This window comes from Filicampus tigris, chromosome 4 (assembly GCF_054856515.1).
Source record: "Filicampus tigris isolate MCC_2025a chromosome 4, RoL_Ftig_1.0, whole genome shotgun sequence".
Taxonomy (NCBI): domain Eukaryota; kingdom Metazoa; phylum Chordata; class Actinopteri; order Syngnathiformes; family Syngnathidae; genus Filicampus; species Filicampus tigris.
Genome location: NC_141220.1, coordinates 2,680,462 through 2,696,075, shown reverse-complemented (window position 1 = coordinate 2,696,075; position 15,614 = coordinate 2,680,462). Strand labels below are relative to the sequence as shown.

The following is a 15,614-nucleotide window of genomic DNA, read 5'->3' as shown; positions in this document are numbered from 1 at the left end:
GGGACTTACTGTATAGTCTACTACTTTATATTGACAAGAGGAAGAGGGAGTCAAACCCCAAAAATATTCTTGACAAAAATATGTTCTATGCGCCTCCACTAGTCAAAACACAGCATTATGATTAATGTTGCATTTTTGGAATATGAGTTAAGCACTGTTGATTGGACACTCTAAATTGCCCCTAAGTGTGATTGTGAGTGTGTGTGATTGTCTCTGTGTGCCCTGCGATTGGCTGGCGACCAGTTCGGGGTGTCTCCCGCCTACTGCCCGAAGACAGCTGGGATAGGCTCCAGCACGCCCGCGACCCTTGTGAGGATAAGCGGTATGGATAATGGATAATGGATGGAGTTAAGCACTAAATTCCACCCGTTTTTAGCCATCTCAGTGAGCGGCCTTCTGTCGACTAAAAATTACATCACAGTTGCTCAGGGCTCAGGTAACGACCAATCACGGCTTACCTGTTTCCTGAAGCTGAGCCATGATTGGTGGTCGTTTTCAGTGGACAAAAAGAGGCTTGAGGGTACGCTAAGGGGCCTCATCCACGCCGAGGGGACAGCCCACAGCCACAGGGAGCACCACCGTCACAGAGACCCCCGGCCCAGATTAACCGGTTAGACCCCATACTTAGTGTAGAGGCCCCCGGTCACCCGGACCTAAGGAGCCCCTGCGATGACGCCCCATGCAGGATGGGCAGCCACCCCTCTCGCGCAGGCCCCCCATGTGGAAACACTGGAGCTGAAAGCTAACAACACCAGAAAACAACAAATCTAAAAGACAAAACAATAATATCATCTAAGAACTAAAATAAGTAAGTGTCAGCTTCATCAGATAGACATTTATGAAAACAACATAAAATAAGGAGATGAAGACACTCTCTTTGAATGTTAAAGCTTGCAAGGAGAACGGAGAAGAACTGTACAATACAATTCTCACAGGCGTTCTAAAAAAGTCTCCCCGTCTCCCTTCTTTTTATTCTCACATCCCTACATACATGGGCGTTCCAACTCTAAAGGATGGGGTGAGCAAAAGGGCAGTTGAAACGTCTTCTACTTGTCTGTCTATGTGTCTGCATGTAGGTGGAAAATTACTCAATACATCAATACAATGTGGCAGGAAATTTCAGCAATCACCTTCATATTAGCAATCGTTAGCGTGACTTCACCTGACCTCCGATTAATTTATGAAAGCATCATGAGCAGCAAATGTATGATTATCAAATGATTGTGATTATTATATGAATAATTGATCCCACAGTAAGATAAGGTAAAAATAGTCCTCAATCAAAAGAAAAAGATAAACTTTTTAAAAGCCAAAGTAAAAAGGTATGTTTTGAGCCTCCCCTTAAAGATAGCAACAGTCTCTGTGAACCTGATGATATCCTCTGGCAGACTATTCCATAGCCCTGGACCAAAATGGCTGAATGCAGCCTCACCGTGTGTTTTGGTTCTCATCCTAGGAATAGTTAAAAGGCCGGTGTCAGAGGACCTCAGGATACTCAAGGGCTGATATGATGAAAGCAGGTCAGATAAGTAAGATGGCCCAAGACCGTTAAGACATTTAAAAACTAATAAAAGCACCTTAAAATCAATGCTGATAGACATGGCGATCCAGAGTAATGTGCTAATGCCCTGTGGTTCTTGTCAGCACCCGTGCGGCTGAGTTCTGGAGTACGTAACTGTACTCTTTTTGGGTAGGCCAGAGAGCCGGGCATTACAATAATCTAAATGACAGGAAATCAAAGCATACATCAGCACCTTCGTGTTAGCCTGAGAGAGAAACGAGAAACTCTTGCAATATTCTTAAGGTGATAAAAACCCCTCTTAGTTACATTTTTAATATGAGGAATAAAACTGAACTCAGAGTCAAAAATGACGCCCAGATTCTTCACACATTCTGAGGGTTTAAAATCTTGTAGTTTTGGTAAAAGTTTCTCTCTCTGACCTTCAGGGCAAAATAACTAAAACCTCAGTTTTGTCCTGATTGAGCTGCAGGAAATTCTCTGCCATCCATGACTTAACCTCCTAAGGCCCAAGCTGTTTTTTTTTACATTTCTTTTATTTATTTTTGCTATTTGGGCTTATTGGAACCTAATTAGAAGAAAAACTAAGCATAATCTTTTAATTTTTTGTATTGTATTGTGTTGCAACTCTAAGGCATAGAAGAGAGCCTGTCTAGTCCCCCACAATTGTACTGTATGTTGTATACTGTATTTTGACTATAGTATGTAATACTCTTTTGAGACCACAAGATGGTAGTGTCAGTGCCCACATATGTGTCCAAAACACCCACTGTTCCACAGTGCACACACTTGTGGACACAAGCTTGCTGTCCACATATGTGGCCACTAAGCCCTAGGAGGTTAATATCTAAAATGCAACTTAAAAGGGTATCAATGGGTCCTGTGTCATCAGGAGACACGGCAATATACACCTGTGTGTCACGAGCGTAGCTGTGGAAGCTGATGCCGTGTCTCCTGATGACGTCCCCAAGTCGAAGCATATAAAGATTAAAACGTATTAGGCCTAAAATTGAACCTTGGTGAACCCTACATTTCATTTCATGGGTTTTGGGGGAAACCCTTACAAAGAAACACCAGTCTGTGAGATAGGAATACAACCAGTTAAAAACAGTACCAGAGATGCCCACTGGGTTTATAAGTCTATTTAATAAAACTTGGTGATCTACTTTATCAAAAGCAGCAATTAGGTCCAGTAGCACAAAGACTGTGCGTTTTTTCACATCTGCAGTGCACTTAATATCATTTAAAATCCTTAAAAGAGCTGTCTCTGTACTGTGGTTCATCGTACAACCAGATTGATCTTTCTATAAAATATTATTTGTATTTAAAAGATGATTTAACTGGAGAAAACAACTGTTTTTCAAAATTTTGCTTAAAAATGGTAAGTTGGATACAGGTCTGTAATTATTAAATTACAGATAGCTAAAAACAGGTAGCTTTTGCTGTTTAACTCTGTTACGGCCCACGTTGTGTCGTGGCCATTTAAGTTGTGTGTGTGGGTGCTCTCACCTGCTCTGCCCTGATTGGTGATGCAGTCAGTCTCTGGGGCTGGCTGTGGGTGATGCAGTCAGTCCCTGGGGCTGGCTGTGGGTGATGCAGTCATCCCTTGTCAAGTCAAGTCAAGTCAAGTCAAATTTATTTATATAGCCCTTAATCACAGGAAAGTCTCAAAGGGCTTCACATATGCACCGGATCATATACACGACATCCGCTGATCTTTACCCCCAAGAGGGCAAGGAAAAACTATAAAAAAAAATCCCATTTGGGGAAAAGTGAGAAACCTTGAGAAGGGACTACAGATGGGGGAATCCCCCTTCCAGAATGATCAGGCTGCAATGGATGCCGAGTGGGAAACATTGAACACACATTTTAATACAATACAGTGTTTGTTAAAGTGATGTGAAAGTTAATCAAATGAAGTGCTGCAGAAAGATGACGTCGATGAAGTGAGCAGGGGCCCAATGGTCGTCAATGTAGAAATCTCCATAACAGCGCCTCCGAGTGCCTCCGATCTTGTAGCAGTCAGTTGCTGTTGGATCGAAACAGTAACCTCCAATTCGGTCGTCATCACCTAGTTCCCAAGCCTGGGAAAAGGGGGCAGAAAAAGAATAGAAGCGGCAGTAAAGAGGCCAAAACAAACAGTTCAACTAAATGCAGACTCGTACAAATAAGTCTTAAGTAGTTTTTTAAACGTGGCGGCATGGTGGTCGACTGGTTAGCACGTCCGCCTCACAGTTCAGAGGTTGTGGGTTCGATCCCGGCTCCGGCCTCCCTGTGTGGAGTTTGCATGTTCTCCCCGTGCCTGCGTGGGTTTTCTCCGGGTACTCCGGTTTCCTCCCACATTCCAAAAAAATGCATGGTAAGTTGATTGGATACTCTAAATTGCCCCTAGGTGTGATTGTGAGTGCGGATGTTTGTCTTTGTGTGCCCTGCGATTGGCTGGGTGTCCCCCGCCTACTGCCCAAAGACAGCAGGGATAGGCTCCAGCACGCCCCGCGAACCTTGTGAGGATAAGCGGTACAGATAATGGATGGATGGATAGTTTTTTAAACATTTCTACTGAGGTAGTGCCTCTAATATCCGCGGGTAGGGCATTCCAAAGCATCTGTGCCCGAATAGAAAACGCTCTAGAGCCTGCGAACTTCTTTTTGGCTCTCGGGATCACTAAAAGGCCAGCATGTTGTGACCAAAGGTTTTGGATCGGAACATACGGTATCACTAAGTCGACAAGATAGGAAGGTGCTAAGCCGTGCTGTATTTTGTAGGTAAGTAGCAAAACCTAGAAATCGCATCTCAAGTGGACTGGGAGCCAATGCAAATTGGCTAATATCAGAGTAATATTATCAAACTTTCTTGTCCTTGTCAAGAGTCTTGCTGCGGCATTTTGGACTAACTGCAGACTTATAATACTAGACATGGGAAGACCAGAGAGCAAAATGTTACAATAATCGAGGCGAGACGTAACAAACGCGTGGATTAAAATTTCTGCATCACTATTCAACAGAATTGGACGAATTTTAGTAATGTTACGGAGATGGAAAAATGCGGTTCTAGTAATATTCTTAATGTGCATTTGAAGACAAGAGTTGGGTCGAATATAACCCCAAGATTTTTTGTTGAGCCACTTTGGGTAATAGTACATTTATCGAGCCTGAGAGTGGCGTTCATGAATAGGTGCCGATGACGAGCAGGGCCAATAATCAACATCTCGATTTTATCGGAGTTAAAAAGCAAAAAATTGAGAGACATCCTTTGTTTAATCTCGGCAAGATCGCCTCTAAATTACAGCAATTAGCCAGGTTTGTTATCTCGAGCGGCATATATAATTGGGTATCGTCAGCATAACAATGAAAACTAATGTTATGGTTACGAATAATATTACCAAGCGGAAGCAAGTAGATGCTAAACAACAGGGGTCATACTACGGATCCCTGCGGGACTCCAGATGTAACTTCAGAAAACTCATAAGTCGCATTGCCATGAATTCCATGGTGCGTCCTTTCTGAGAGGTAAGAATTAAACCAAGAAAGTGCTGAGCCTGAGATACCAACACATCCTTCAAGGCGTTCTAATAGTATGTTATGATCGACAGTGTCAAGAGCAGCACTTAGGTCAAGTAAGAGTAGTACTGATGAGGTGTTGGAGTCCATAGCTAAGAGAAGATCATTAGTCACTTTAGCAAGAGCCATCTCAGTAGAGTGATGGGCTTTAAATCTTGACGGAAGAATTTCAAATCGATTACTACCGGCCATATAGTCACTAAGTTGTTGTGCGACAACTTTTTCGAGAATTTTCGCAATAAATGGGAGACTTGAAACCGGCCTATAATTACTGAGGTTCTCTGGATCAAGGTTTGGCCGCTTAAGCAGAGGTTGAATAACAGCGGTTTTAAAGAATGAGAGGAGCTATTGGAGGTCAGCAGCTGTTGCGTTAGCATTACCACTGTATCAAATAAATATTTAGGATTGTTTTTATTTAGAACAATTAATCTGGAAAAGTAATTAGTTTTGGCTAAGGCGAGTGCTTCTTTATATATTAGTAAGCTATCACACCATGCCTGATAGAAGACCTCAAGTTTAGTCGCACGCCATTTGCGCTCTAGCTTCCTACATGATTGTTTAAGTGAGCGTGTTTCCTCAGTAAACCACGGAGTAGGCCGTTTAGGACGAGTTTTATGTCTTAATGGTGCAACAGAGTCAAGCGCATTTAACAAAGCAGCATTAAAATCATCACTGAGGTTGTCAATCGAACCAACATAGCTCGGAAACGAAGCAGTTGCCAGGGGCAGTAGCTCAGACAGCGCAGCGGTGGTTGAAGAACTAATATTTCGGCTGCTAAAGCTTTGATTGTGGTCAGGGCGATGGTAATGAGCCCGCACTTCCAATTTTATAAAGTAATGGTCAGACATAACAGTAGTATACGGTAATACCATTACATTTGAGCATGCTAATCCTCGGGTTAATACCAAATATTGTATGAAACGCCGCTGTAAGTGGTTCCGACGGGAGATTCATATGAATGTTAAAGTCATCCATAATCACTATATTATCTGCATGAGTTACCAAATCAGCCAAAAACTCAGAGAACTCATCTAAAAATCCAGTGTACGAGCCGGGGGGACGGTAAATAACTGCGAGAAAAAACGGCAATGAGGCTGTAGATCGCATAGTGAGCACTTCAAATGTTTTAAAGGCGTCGCTAGAATGCGTGCTAAGTTTAAAATCAGATTCATAAATAAGGGCTACACCCCCACCTTTCTTATGAGGGCGCGCAACATGTGAACTAACAAAGTTTGGAGGCGAGGCCTCATTTAGCGGTAAAAAATTAGCAGGATTTAACCAGGTCTCGCAAAGCCCAATCATGTTAAGTTTATGGTCTCTTATGAGGTCATTAACCAACAGGGCTTTCGAAGAGAGTGATCTAATATTAAACAGACCAAGTTTCAGTAAAATAGGTTTATCCGGATAATTGCCCATAATAGGATTCCTAATCATAATATTAATAAAATTGCGTTCCCTGGGTTCTGTATTGTACCTCGAACAACTATAAGCGCGGCGGGAGGGTACGACTGTCGGAATATGGTAGTTATTTATCGGCTCTCGAGTACTATTATTATCATATTGCACCACCTCAGTAGAAACAACATCGCTGTGTGATGCAGGAATATGTGGTGTGTACGGCTCTAATCTAAATAAAAAACTATGTAACAGTAATCTATATTTCTAGAAAGAGTGATGGCGCCTTCCCTAGAAAGAGTGATGGCGCCTTCCCAGTTAGGGTGAAGCAGGTCGGGTCGGCCCCAGAAAGAAGGCCAAATATCTACAAACTGCAGTCCCTGCTCACTACAAAAGCTAGCCAGCCACCGGTTAAGCGAGAATAATCTGTTAAACCTCTCATCATTGCCTCTCGCAGGCAAGGGGCCAGAGACAATTACTCGATACTGACTCATCTTTCTCGCGAGATCACAAGTCCTAGCTATGTCTATATGTCTATGTTCTGGCTTGGGGATATCCCCTCTCCTCCTCCTCCCTCAACTTCGCTTGTAGCTCGTTGCTCTCTGTAGGGTGAGCTTTTTTCATATGTTTGTGTAAATTACCACAGCAGCAGAGCACTTTATTACACAAATCACACTTGGCACTGTCCTTTTCTGTTGTTGTAAAAAAAAATTCCACACCGAGCTCCGATTCTTGTTTGGCTCTATATTGCTTTAGGTTCCGGCCGCTCTCTCACTCTCCCGTCGTCCTCTCTGTCAGGGAGGGGCTAAAAGTGTGCCTGAGTCGCTCACTCCGCCCACCCCTAATGGTCACACTTTGTTCAAGGAATAGTGAGAACAACTCTTTGACCTGCCAACTGAGTAAAAGCAATTGTGGCAAAATCCAAACTCTGGCACTGGTTTTTACTTGTTAGACTTGGATTTGCCAGCTCTGCTAAAATATCATCAGTTATCTTTGACTAAAACTAGACTACGATGTCATCAGTTTTCGTCAATTACTACTAGACTAAAATAGTCACGTCAATTCTGACTAAAGTAAAATGAATATGTTCAGATTTTAGTCAACTAAAACTTGACTAGACCAAAAAGTGTATGAAAATAAATGACATGAAAGCAGCCTGAAACAGTGATCTGTTCCTTTTTGCTGATGTTGCACAATTAGTTTCAAATCTGGACAAAATGACTGATAGATAACAGACTACAAATTGGAAAAACAGGAAAAACGGAAAAAAGTTTTGTGAACATTTTTAGATTAGCAAAATACTAATGATTTAGAGTAATGTTGTGGGATTGTGAAATCACAGAGAAAGATTAATTGACCTCTTTTGGCTGTGTTTTGGATAGCAGATTATCAGGAGAAAACAATGGCACAAAAGGTGTGTTCAAAAGCAAATCAGTAAGTGTGGTTTATTTCAAGACTGTTCACTTTCCTAAACAAAAAAGCCTTGGAAAATTTAGCAGGAGCTCTGGTGCAGTTACAATGATTATGCCTGTTCCCCCTGGTACTCTGCTATCCTAAAACTAGGCCCCGGAAAAAGTCTAGTTTGCTCAGGAAAAAAATTATCTAAGTAATTCTCCACCTGCACCCCAGAACTCACCTCCTCCTTAAACATTTTGACAGATTGACATGGCTCAAAGTAGAGGAGCGATTTTGTCTATTGAAACTGCATATTGTCATTTGTAATACTGTTAATGTTGATATTTGTATTGTATTTTGAATTTAATCCCTCATGCCAATTTATATGTGTGGGGGCACACCCACACATTCTCTCCACGGCCATTATGTACACATTAACATGAACATGCAGGCATATGGACATGTACACAATCAAGGGACCACAATCGAAATACACAAAAAAGCGCAGAGTTGAAGGTCCCTTTCAAATGAATTCAAAAGCTGAACTTAAATTATCCAACTGCCTGAATTAAAAAAAAAACTGTGGAAAAAAGCACTATTTCACTGAACAATGAAAATAAATATTTGAAAAATAACTGCCTGAATATTTATTTTACCTGGTTAATAGGACTTCTGCTCCTGAAACTTTGCACCCATGCAGCATCTGCAAATCGGGGCTGGGAAGTCATTTTCATCCTTGCGCAGGACAGTAAAATGCCGTCTTTTAAAAAAAAATCAATTATTTTTGTGTAAGCGTTCATATTACATTATAAATGCGACCTCGGTCTCATTTCTTGTGTGAACACAATTGCGCCCCTAAAGTGACCCGCATACGCAGAAGAAGAGATGGTCGACGTCATTCATGTTGTGTTTACGGAAGTAAATGTGGTGCAACGTATCTAGGCATTTCGACAGTGGAGCGATTCAGTTGGAAGTAGAAATACAGTATCTGGGGGAAATGATGAGGCAAGGTTTTTCAGATCTAATTTCATGGAGACGTCACTTAAGATGACGTCACGTCATAACCACGTGTAAAAAATGAGCCGTGGCTCAATTACTACTATCAACATAAATGTCCACCCTATGCTTCATGTTTCAAGTGGGATTAAATTAAAGTCAATACGGTTACTCAAAACCACTGCAGAGTCGATCCCCGCAGTCAGCACTGATCCCTCCGCCCGCGCGGAGTGCATTTTGGGCTCCTGACGCCAATGTCGGATCTATGCGACCTGGAGGTTCAAGCTGCGGTCGCATTGCAAAAAAAATATGACAGGTATCCAATATAGGACCACATATGAAAGTGGGCAAAATCTTTTACTTACTACAATGACATGATGCATGATTTCAAGACAAATAATTTGCACTTCAATCGGACACTTATAATTTATTTTCCCAAGCCACGCAGAGCCGCAACATAAGGATGAAGCATGCGGCTCCGGAGCCGTGGGTTGCAGACCCGTGGACTAGACTAACACTAATACAGGCCACCAAAAACAACACTGGTAATGCTGTTAATCCATTTTGTTTTAGGCAGATGGCTAATATAATGCCTCTCCTTTCTCAACAGCACTGAGAAACAGTAATCCATGCCTTCATTCTATGTCAGATGGATTACTGTAAAATACTTTTTTTATTTTTAGTCAGCAAAACCTCCCTCAAGCATCTCCAGTTGGTCCAAAATGCTGTGGCTTGCCTCTTAACTGGTGCTTGTAGGCGGGAGCACATAACTCTAATTCTGGCCTCCCTTCACTGGCTCCCTGTACATTTTAAGATACTTTTATCTGCTTTCAAACCTTTAAGTGGTCTCGCCACACCTAACCTCTCTGAGCTCCTCCACCCATACGCACGTGCCTCAGGTCAGCGGACCAGATGCGACTGGAGGTAGCGAAGAAAAAGCAGAGGCTCAGCGGGGATTAAGCCTTCCCTTTCCCAGTCCCTCCCTTTGGAATGACATTCCATTATTTGTTAGGCAAGGCCCCTCTGTCCATTTTTAAAACTTAAAACACATTTTTATTCTATTGTGAATGTTTGTTTGTCTATGTGTGCCCCATGATTGGCTGGAAACCAGTTCAGGGTTTACCCCGCCTACTGCCTGTCGACAGCTGGGATAGGCTCCAGCACGCCAGCAACTCTCATGGGGACAAGTGGTTTGCATAATCGATGGATGGATGGACTTTTAACTCAGTATAAGACTCGGTATTGTTTTAGTGTTTATGGGTGTCTGCTCCATTTGTATTATCAATTTATTGTTTCCACTGCCTTTGTTATTGTATGACTATATTTACTGCATGTGCATCACTTTGCATGCAACAAAGGTTGTTTTAAAGTACTTTATAAGTAAAGTTGATTTGAGTTGGGTAAATGGAATATATACGTATGGATGATTGTGATTATCATTATTTTTACAAGGCAGCAGGCGTTTGCAATTTGATGTCATAACCAGGAAATGTGATCATGTCTATGAACACCAAGGATAGAACGTCTGAGTCTAGGTCACATTCAAGCAACCAAATCGTCAAGAAGAAAAATAATCTTTATTACTGGAATTGAACGCAGGTGGCAAGGATGGGAATCCTAGATTTACACCTCAACAACCAGACAATGATCATTGCGATAAGACTGATTGCTTGATGACAAGTTTTCTTTTGGAATACAAACAATTCAATTTCTGTGGTCTGGGGTGACATGTCCAGGGAGCCCAGGTGGTGGACAGTATTTTATTCCAACTGGTGGTCCAGGTGGGTCGTTTTCATCCGAAGTAACTGGTGGTGGCCAGAAAGGTCCTGGTGGGGGCGTAGGTCCAGGTTTGAAAGGTTATGTTTGAAGGTTATTGTTTTCATCGTAGTAACAGATGTTCCGGGCAGTGGTCCTTGTTGGCAGGGTGCTGGTTCAGGTGGGTTGTTTTCATCTGGAGAAATTGGTGTTGGCACGGGTTGTCCTAGTGGTGGTCCAGATGGGACAAGTGGTGTGGCAGGTTGACAATTTGATCTCCAGTTGGGTGTTTTTTATCCAGGGTAACAGGTGGTTGCACTGGTGTCTTGTATTGGCCTAGGTGTCTAATAGTGATATAAAATGTGGTCCAATTGGTGGTCCAGCTTGGAAAGGTGGTACTCCAAGTGGGTCATTTCCATCCTCAGTTACCGGTGGTCTGGGTGGCCCTGGTTGTTAAGATAATGGATCAAAACGTGTTTCATAAGCATAAAATTTGGGTGCATCAGGTGGTCAAAATGGTGGTGGTCAATAATATGGTGGCACATGTGGCCAATAAGGTGGTGGTGGCCCAGGTGGCCAATAAGGTGGTGATGGCCCAGGTGGATAAGGTAGTGGCTGATGATATGGATAAGGTAGTGGTAGCCCGGGAGGTCCAGGTGGTCCAGGTAGTCCAGGTCGACTTGGTAGTCCTGGTGGTCCTGGTGGTCCTGGTGGCCCATCTGCTCCAGGTGGCCCTGGTGGCCCATCTGCTCCATGTGGTCCTGGTGGTCCATCTTTTCCAGGTGGTCCTGGTGGCCCATCTTTTCCAGGTGGTCCTGATGGCCCATCTGCTCCAGGTGGTCCCGGCGGACCAGTTGGCCCCACTGGACCCTCTTTCCCAGGTGGCCCTGGTGGACCCTCTGGTCCAGGAGGCCCTGAAGGGGGCCCTGAAGGTGGTCCAGATTGACCTGGAGGTGATCTTAAAGCGTCAATATCAGTAGCTTGTCTCTTTATCTTCGTAGAAAGACAGCTGCTTCCTGTGATAAAAAGTTGACAACTTTGTTACATGGTGACCTTTCACTTACTCTTTGTTCCTTGGAGTTGAGACTTTGATGACTTACCAATCACCACAAGGGCAACAGTGAAAACCTTGAGAATGATCATTTTGACTGTTGTCCTGAAAGACAGTGAAAAGGAATGATAAATGTACATCGAGAGAAAGTCCATCAGGTGGACATGATGGGAGAGCTGGCTGCTTGGACAGTGTTAGTTTGTTGGAGTCCAGGTTCCATGGCTTGCCATACGGGACCTGGACTGTCCTTGGGAAGAGGCTGATAACTCTCTGCCAATCTTCATGTTGTCATCGTCGGACAGAACCCTTGTATCGACTGAAACCACTACATTTTAGGGAATCAAAAATTTTATTCAGTTGCTAATTGCTCATTTATTATGCTGTCATTGACGAACATGGAGCCAGTAGCAACTGTGCACTTCAAAGTCCACGGTCACACCGAGCCGCCGCCGTGCAAAAGCCTTTCACTCACAAAAGTCTTTAATAATAAATGCTTGCATTGTAGAACACAGTGGATGCCCCGCATATTCACTGTTTTCCATCCACGGATTAACTGATTTGCAGATTTTTAATTTAAAAAAATATATATTTTAGGGCTATGACCATCTCCCATTTTTCATTAAAAATGCTTATTGGCAGTACTGTATATTGCCACTTATTCAAGAATTTTTTTTTAGTTAACCAGTCAACAAAATATGAGTAATTCTACCTTGGTGGTCCTGGTGGCCCATCTGGCCCATTAGAAAAGTTGAATTCTACCTTTTTTCCGTTCTTTAATAATCGGTTCTTTATCAGCAAGAGAGTAGCTAAATTTTACAAAATCCACCCGCTTCTCACACAATCTCGAGAACAATAGCAATTTGTGGAAACAAACATCAAGCAGAACGGAGACTTTGATGCTAATATTTTTGCCTTTGTGACTCTAACACAGGGGTAGGCAATTCCAGTCCTTGCGGGCTGGTGTCCTGCTGATTCAAATGATCATATAATCAGCAAGGTAGCCAGAAGCTGGATAATGATCCTGATCATTTGAATGAGGTGGGTTGCAGCAAGATGACATTTAAACCATGCAGGATACTGGCCCTCCAAGAATGGATTTACCCACCCCTGTTCTAACATCTCACCAGTGGTTCCATTCTATAAAGCAGGTAAAAAACATTTAGGAATGGGTTTGGATAGCAAAACAATTTATTTAATGATAAAAAAGTGCTGTAAGCGGCACCAAAAAGAAACTGACAAAATAATCAACGCCAAACATTTTATTGATTATTATTTATTCTATAACCACAGTGGACCAACGACAACTCGCAACTGGGCACTTGTGAATTCACTTATTCACAAGTTTTTCCAATCATACCATTTTTTTTGTGGGGTGGGGTGGGGGGGTTGGGGGCAAACGCTCATCTTCAGTAGAAAATGTATATTGGAGGTAGATCGGCATTCTGTTTTAATTTTGGAATTGTTTACAACCTGCAATGTATTTCAATTTCCATCAGTTATCCATAAATGTTTGCTATTCGCAGGCCGGCCAGCTGCATATCCCCCAGGGGGGGTTCCAATGTTCAGTTTAAAGTTGTAATACCACCATCCACCACCAGATAGCAGACATGCCTTTAGTTGCATTTGCACCAGGTCTTTTACCGCCCTCTACTACAGCGTGAGTAGCCCTAATAATTTTTCACCTATTTGTAATGACATGCAAGGCATAGTACCTCAATAATATTACAATTTTGATTGAGTTCATATTTGTGAAAATAATGCACAATATGCCATGACTCCCACAGTGGCTCTTCCTTCTTGCCTATGTATTTGAAAAGAAAATATCAAAATTCAGCTACTTTAATGATGAAATAATCAACACTATTCGATTGAAAAAGAAAATCAATGTAAGACATGGACAAGAGAACTAAAATGGAAAAATAATTTCATGTAATCATAATTAGTTTTTTTTGTTTGTTGTTTTTTTTCCCTTCACATGCAGAAGAGAGGAGGTTTTGCCTGCCCTAACTACATGTCCCTGCTTTACAACTTCATTGGACAAGCTTGCCAAAGTGCATGAAGCAATGTCCACTTTGACCCGAGTCCAAATGCAGATTTTTCCCTTGATTGAACAAATTGCAACACCAAATATGTCCAACATTAATGTTGTCTTCCCTGAAAACATTTCAAGATGGGAAAAGTACTCACCAAGCACACTCAAAGTTGGTCTTGTGAGTCCCTCTCGTATCTTGCGGTATGTCGGTCCTGCTCCCGTGTGTCTTCTGTCGCCTCACAGTGGTTTACGGAGGGCTTAAATCTCTTGTCCAACCATTAAGGTGGGGCCCTTGTTAAGGTGGAGCATTTAATTGATTTTTATTATGACAGTCGGTGGTTTCTATTAGATGGGCATTGCCAAGCACTATTTCTTCATGTTGCCATGCTGTAATTCATCAGATAATTGAGTCACTTTGAAGTCAATAGAGCACAAAAAAGGTCACTGCCGCTAGAATATTATGTGGTTGTACTTGGCATTTTTTTAAACAACTAGGTGCATGTTATTATTATTGTTATTTTTTTAACCGGCGTGTCAAGGAGCTGGTTGGTGTATGTGATTAAGGCCATTGTGGCTTTGCAAAGTGGACAAACCTGCTAGTCTCCTCTAAGGCAGGAAAACATGATACCTTGACACATTTGTAGAAACAATTATGTGTTGAGGGCAAAAGTATCAAATTTCAAGTTAATACACTTACAGACAGTTATTTAAATTTGCCTTCAAACATTTATTCATATACAATTTGTTTTACATTTTTGGGATTCATACATTCTGAAGCATGATTTATGTTATTAATTTTTCCTATATTTAGTATAGTTTCAGTAAAAGTAAAAGGTAAAATAGATATTTGGTGTTCATCTAGAAGTACTTAGATTACTTTTGTAACTTTAAGTAACTTTTAGATTGTTATAGGGTATCTTTCAGGGTTTATGTCAGTATATTAGAGAATGTTTAGGGGTCTTCATGGAGTATTTTGATATTTTTTTATATTTAAGAAATATTTGGGTACATCTAGGAATGTTAAGTTCACATTGTAACTGAACACGTGGACCATTTGTTTACATCTAGGATTATTGGTTTACAGATATTAAGGTAACTTTCATGAAGTATCTCTATATATTTAAGAATAGTTAGACAACTTTTAAGAAATATGTGGGTACATAGGGGATTTTTATATTTAAGAAATACTTCAGTACATCCAGAAGTATTAATCAAAGTTCACATTGTACCTGGAAACATGGACCATATTTTGTTTACATCTTGGATTATTTGGATTACTTTTGGTCGTACTTTACTGATTTTAAGATATTGAGGTAACTTTCATGGAGTGTCAGTACATTTAAGAATAGTTAGGTAACTTTTCAAAAAATTTGGATACATCTAGGAATGTTAAATTCACATTGCATCTGAACACATGGACCATATTTTGTTTGCATCTAAGAGTATTGGGGTTACCTTTAGATTGTACTTTATTGATTTACAGATATTTAGGTTAGGTAACTTTCATAAAGTATGTCAGTACATTTATGAATAGTTGGATAGAATTTAAGAAATACTTGATGACATCCAGAAGTATTAATCTAAATTCACATTGCACATGTTGGACATCTTGGAGTATTGGGGTAACCTTTACATCTTACTTTATTGGTTTACAAATATTGAGGTAACTTTCATGAAGTATCTCAGTACATTTATGAATAGTTAGATAAAATTTAAGAAATACTTGATGACATCCAGAAGTATTAATCTAAATTCACATTGCACATGTACACTTGGACGATATTTTTGTTTTCATCTTGGAGTATTGGGGTAACCTTTACGTCTTACTTTATTGATTTACAAATATGAAGTTAACTTTCATGAAGTATCTCAGTACATTTATGAATAGTTATGTAACTTTTAAGAACTATG

General features: G+C 41.2%; 1 protein-coding gene and 1 pseudogene across 1 annotated transcript; both read right to left on the bottom strand.

Annotated features, from left to right (window-relative positions):
* Positions 1-5,420: 5,420 nt before the first annotated feature.
* LOC147148102 (uncharacterized) lies at positions 5,421-6,495 on the bottom strand (annotated as a pseudogene).
* Positions 6,496-10,423: 3,928 nt separating this feature from the next.
* Positions 10,424-13,920, bottom strand: LOC147148101 (uncharacterized). The gene is made up of 3 exons (XM_086028666.1): positions 13,859-13,920; positions 11,721-11,776; positions 10,424-11,636 (listed from the first exon to the last, which is right to left on the bottom strand). Exons 2-3 carry the CDS (start codon positions 11,761-11,763, stop codon positions 11,146-11,148), a joined length of 534 nt encoding a protein of 177 aa, XP_085884792.1. The 5' UTR covers positions 11,764-11,776; positions 13,859-13,920; the 3' UTR covers positions 10,424-11,145.
* Positions 13,921-15,614: the final 1,694 nt, after the last annotated feature.

Bases quoted from the DNA above. Each gene is read 5' to 3' on its own strand.
- LOC147148101 (XM_086028666.1), bottom strand. From the start codon at position 11,763: ATGATCATTCTCAAGGTTTTCACTGTTGCCCTTGTGGTGATTG. The intron at 11,637-11,720 runs GTAAGTCATCAA...TTTTTATCACAG, and splicing joins TGTTGCCCTTGTGGTGATTG to GAAGCAGCTGTCTTTCTACG.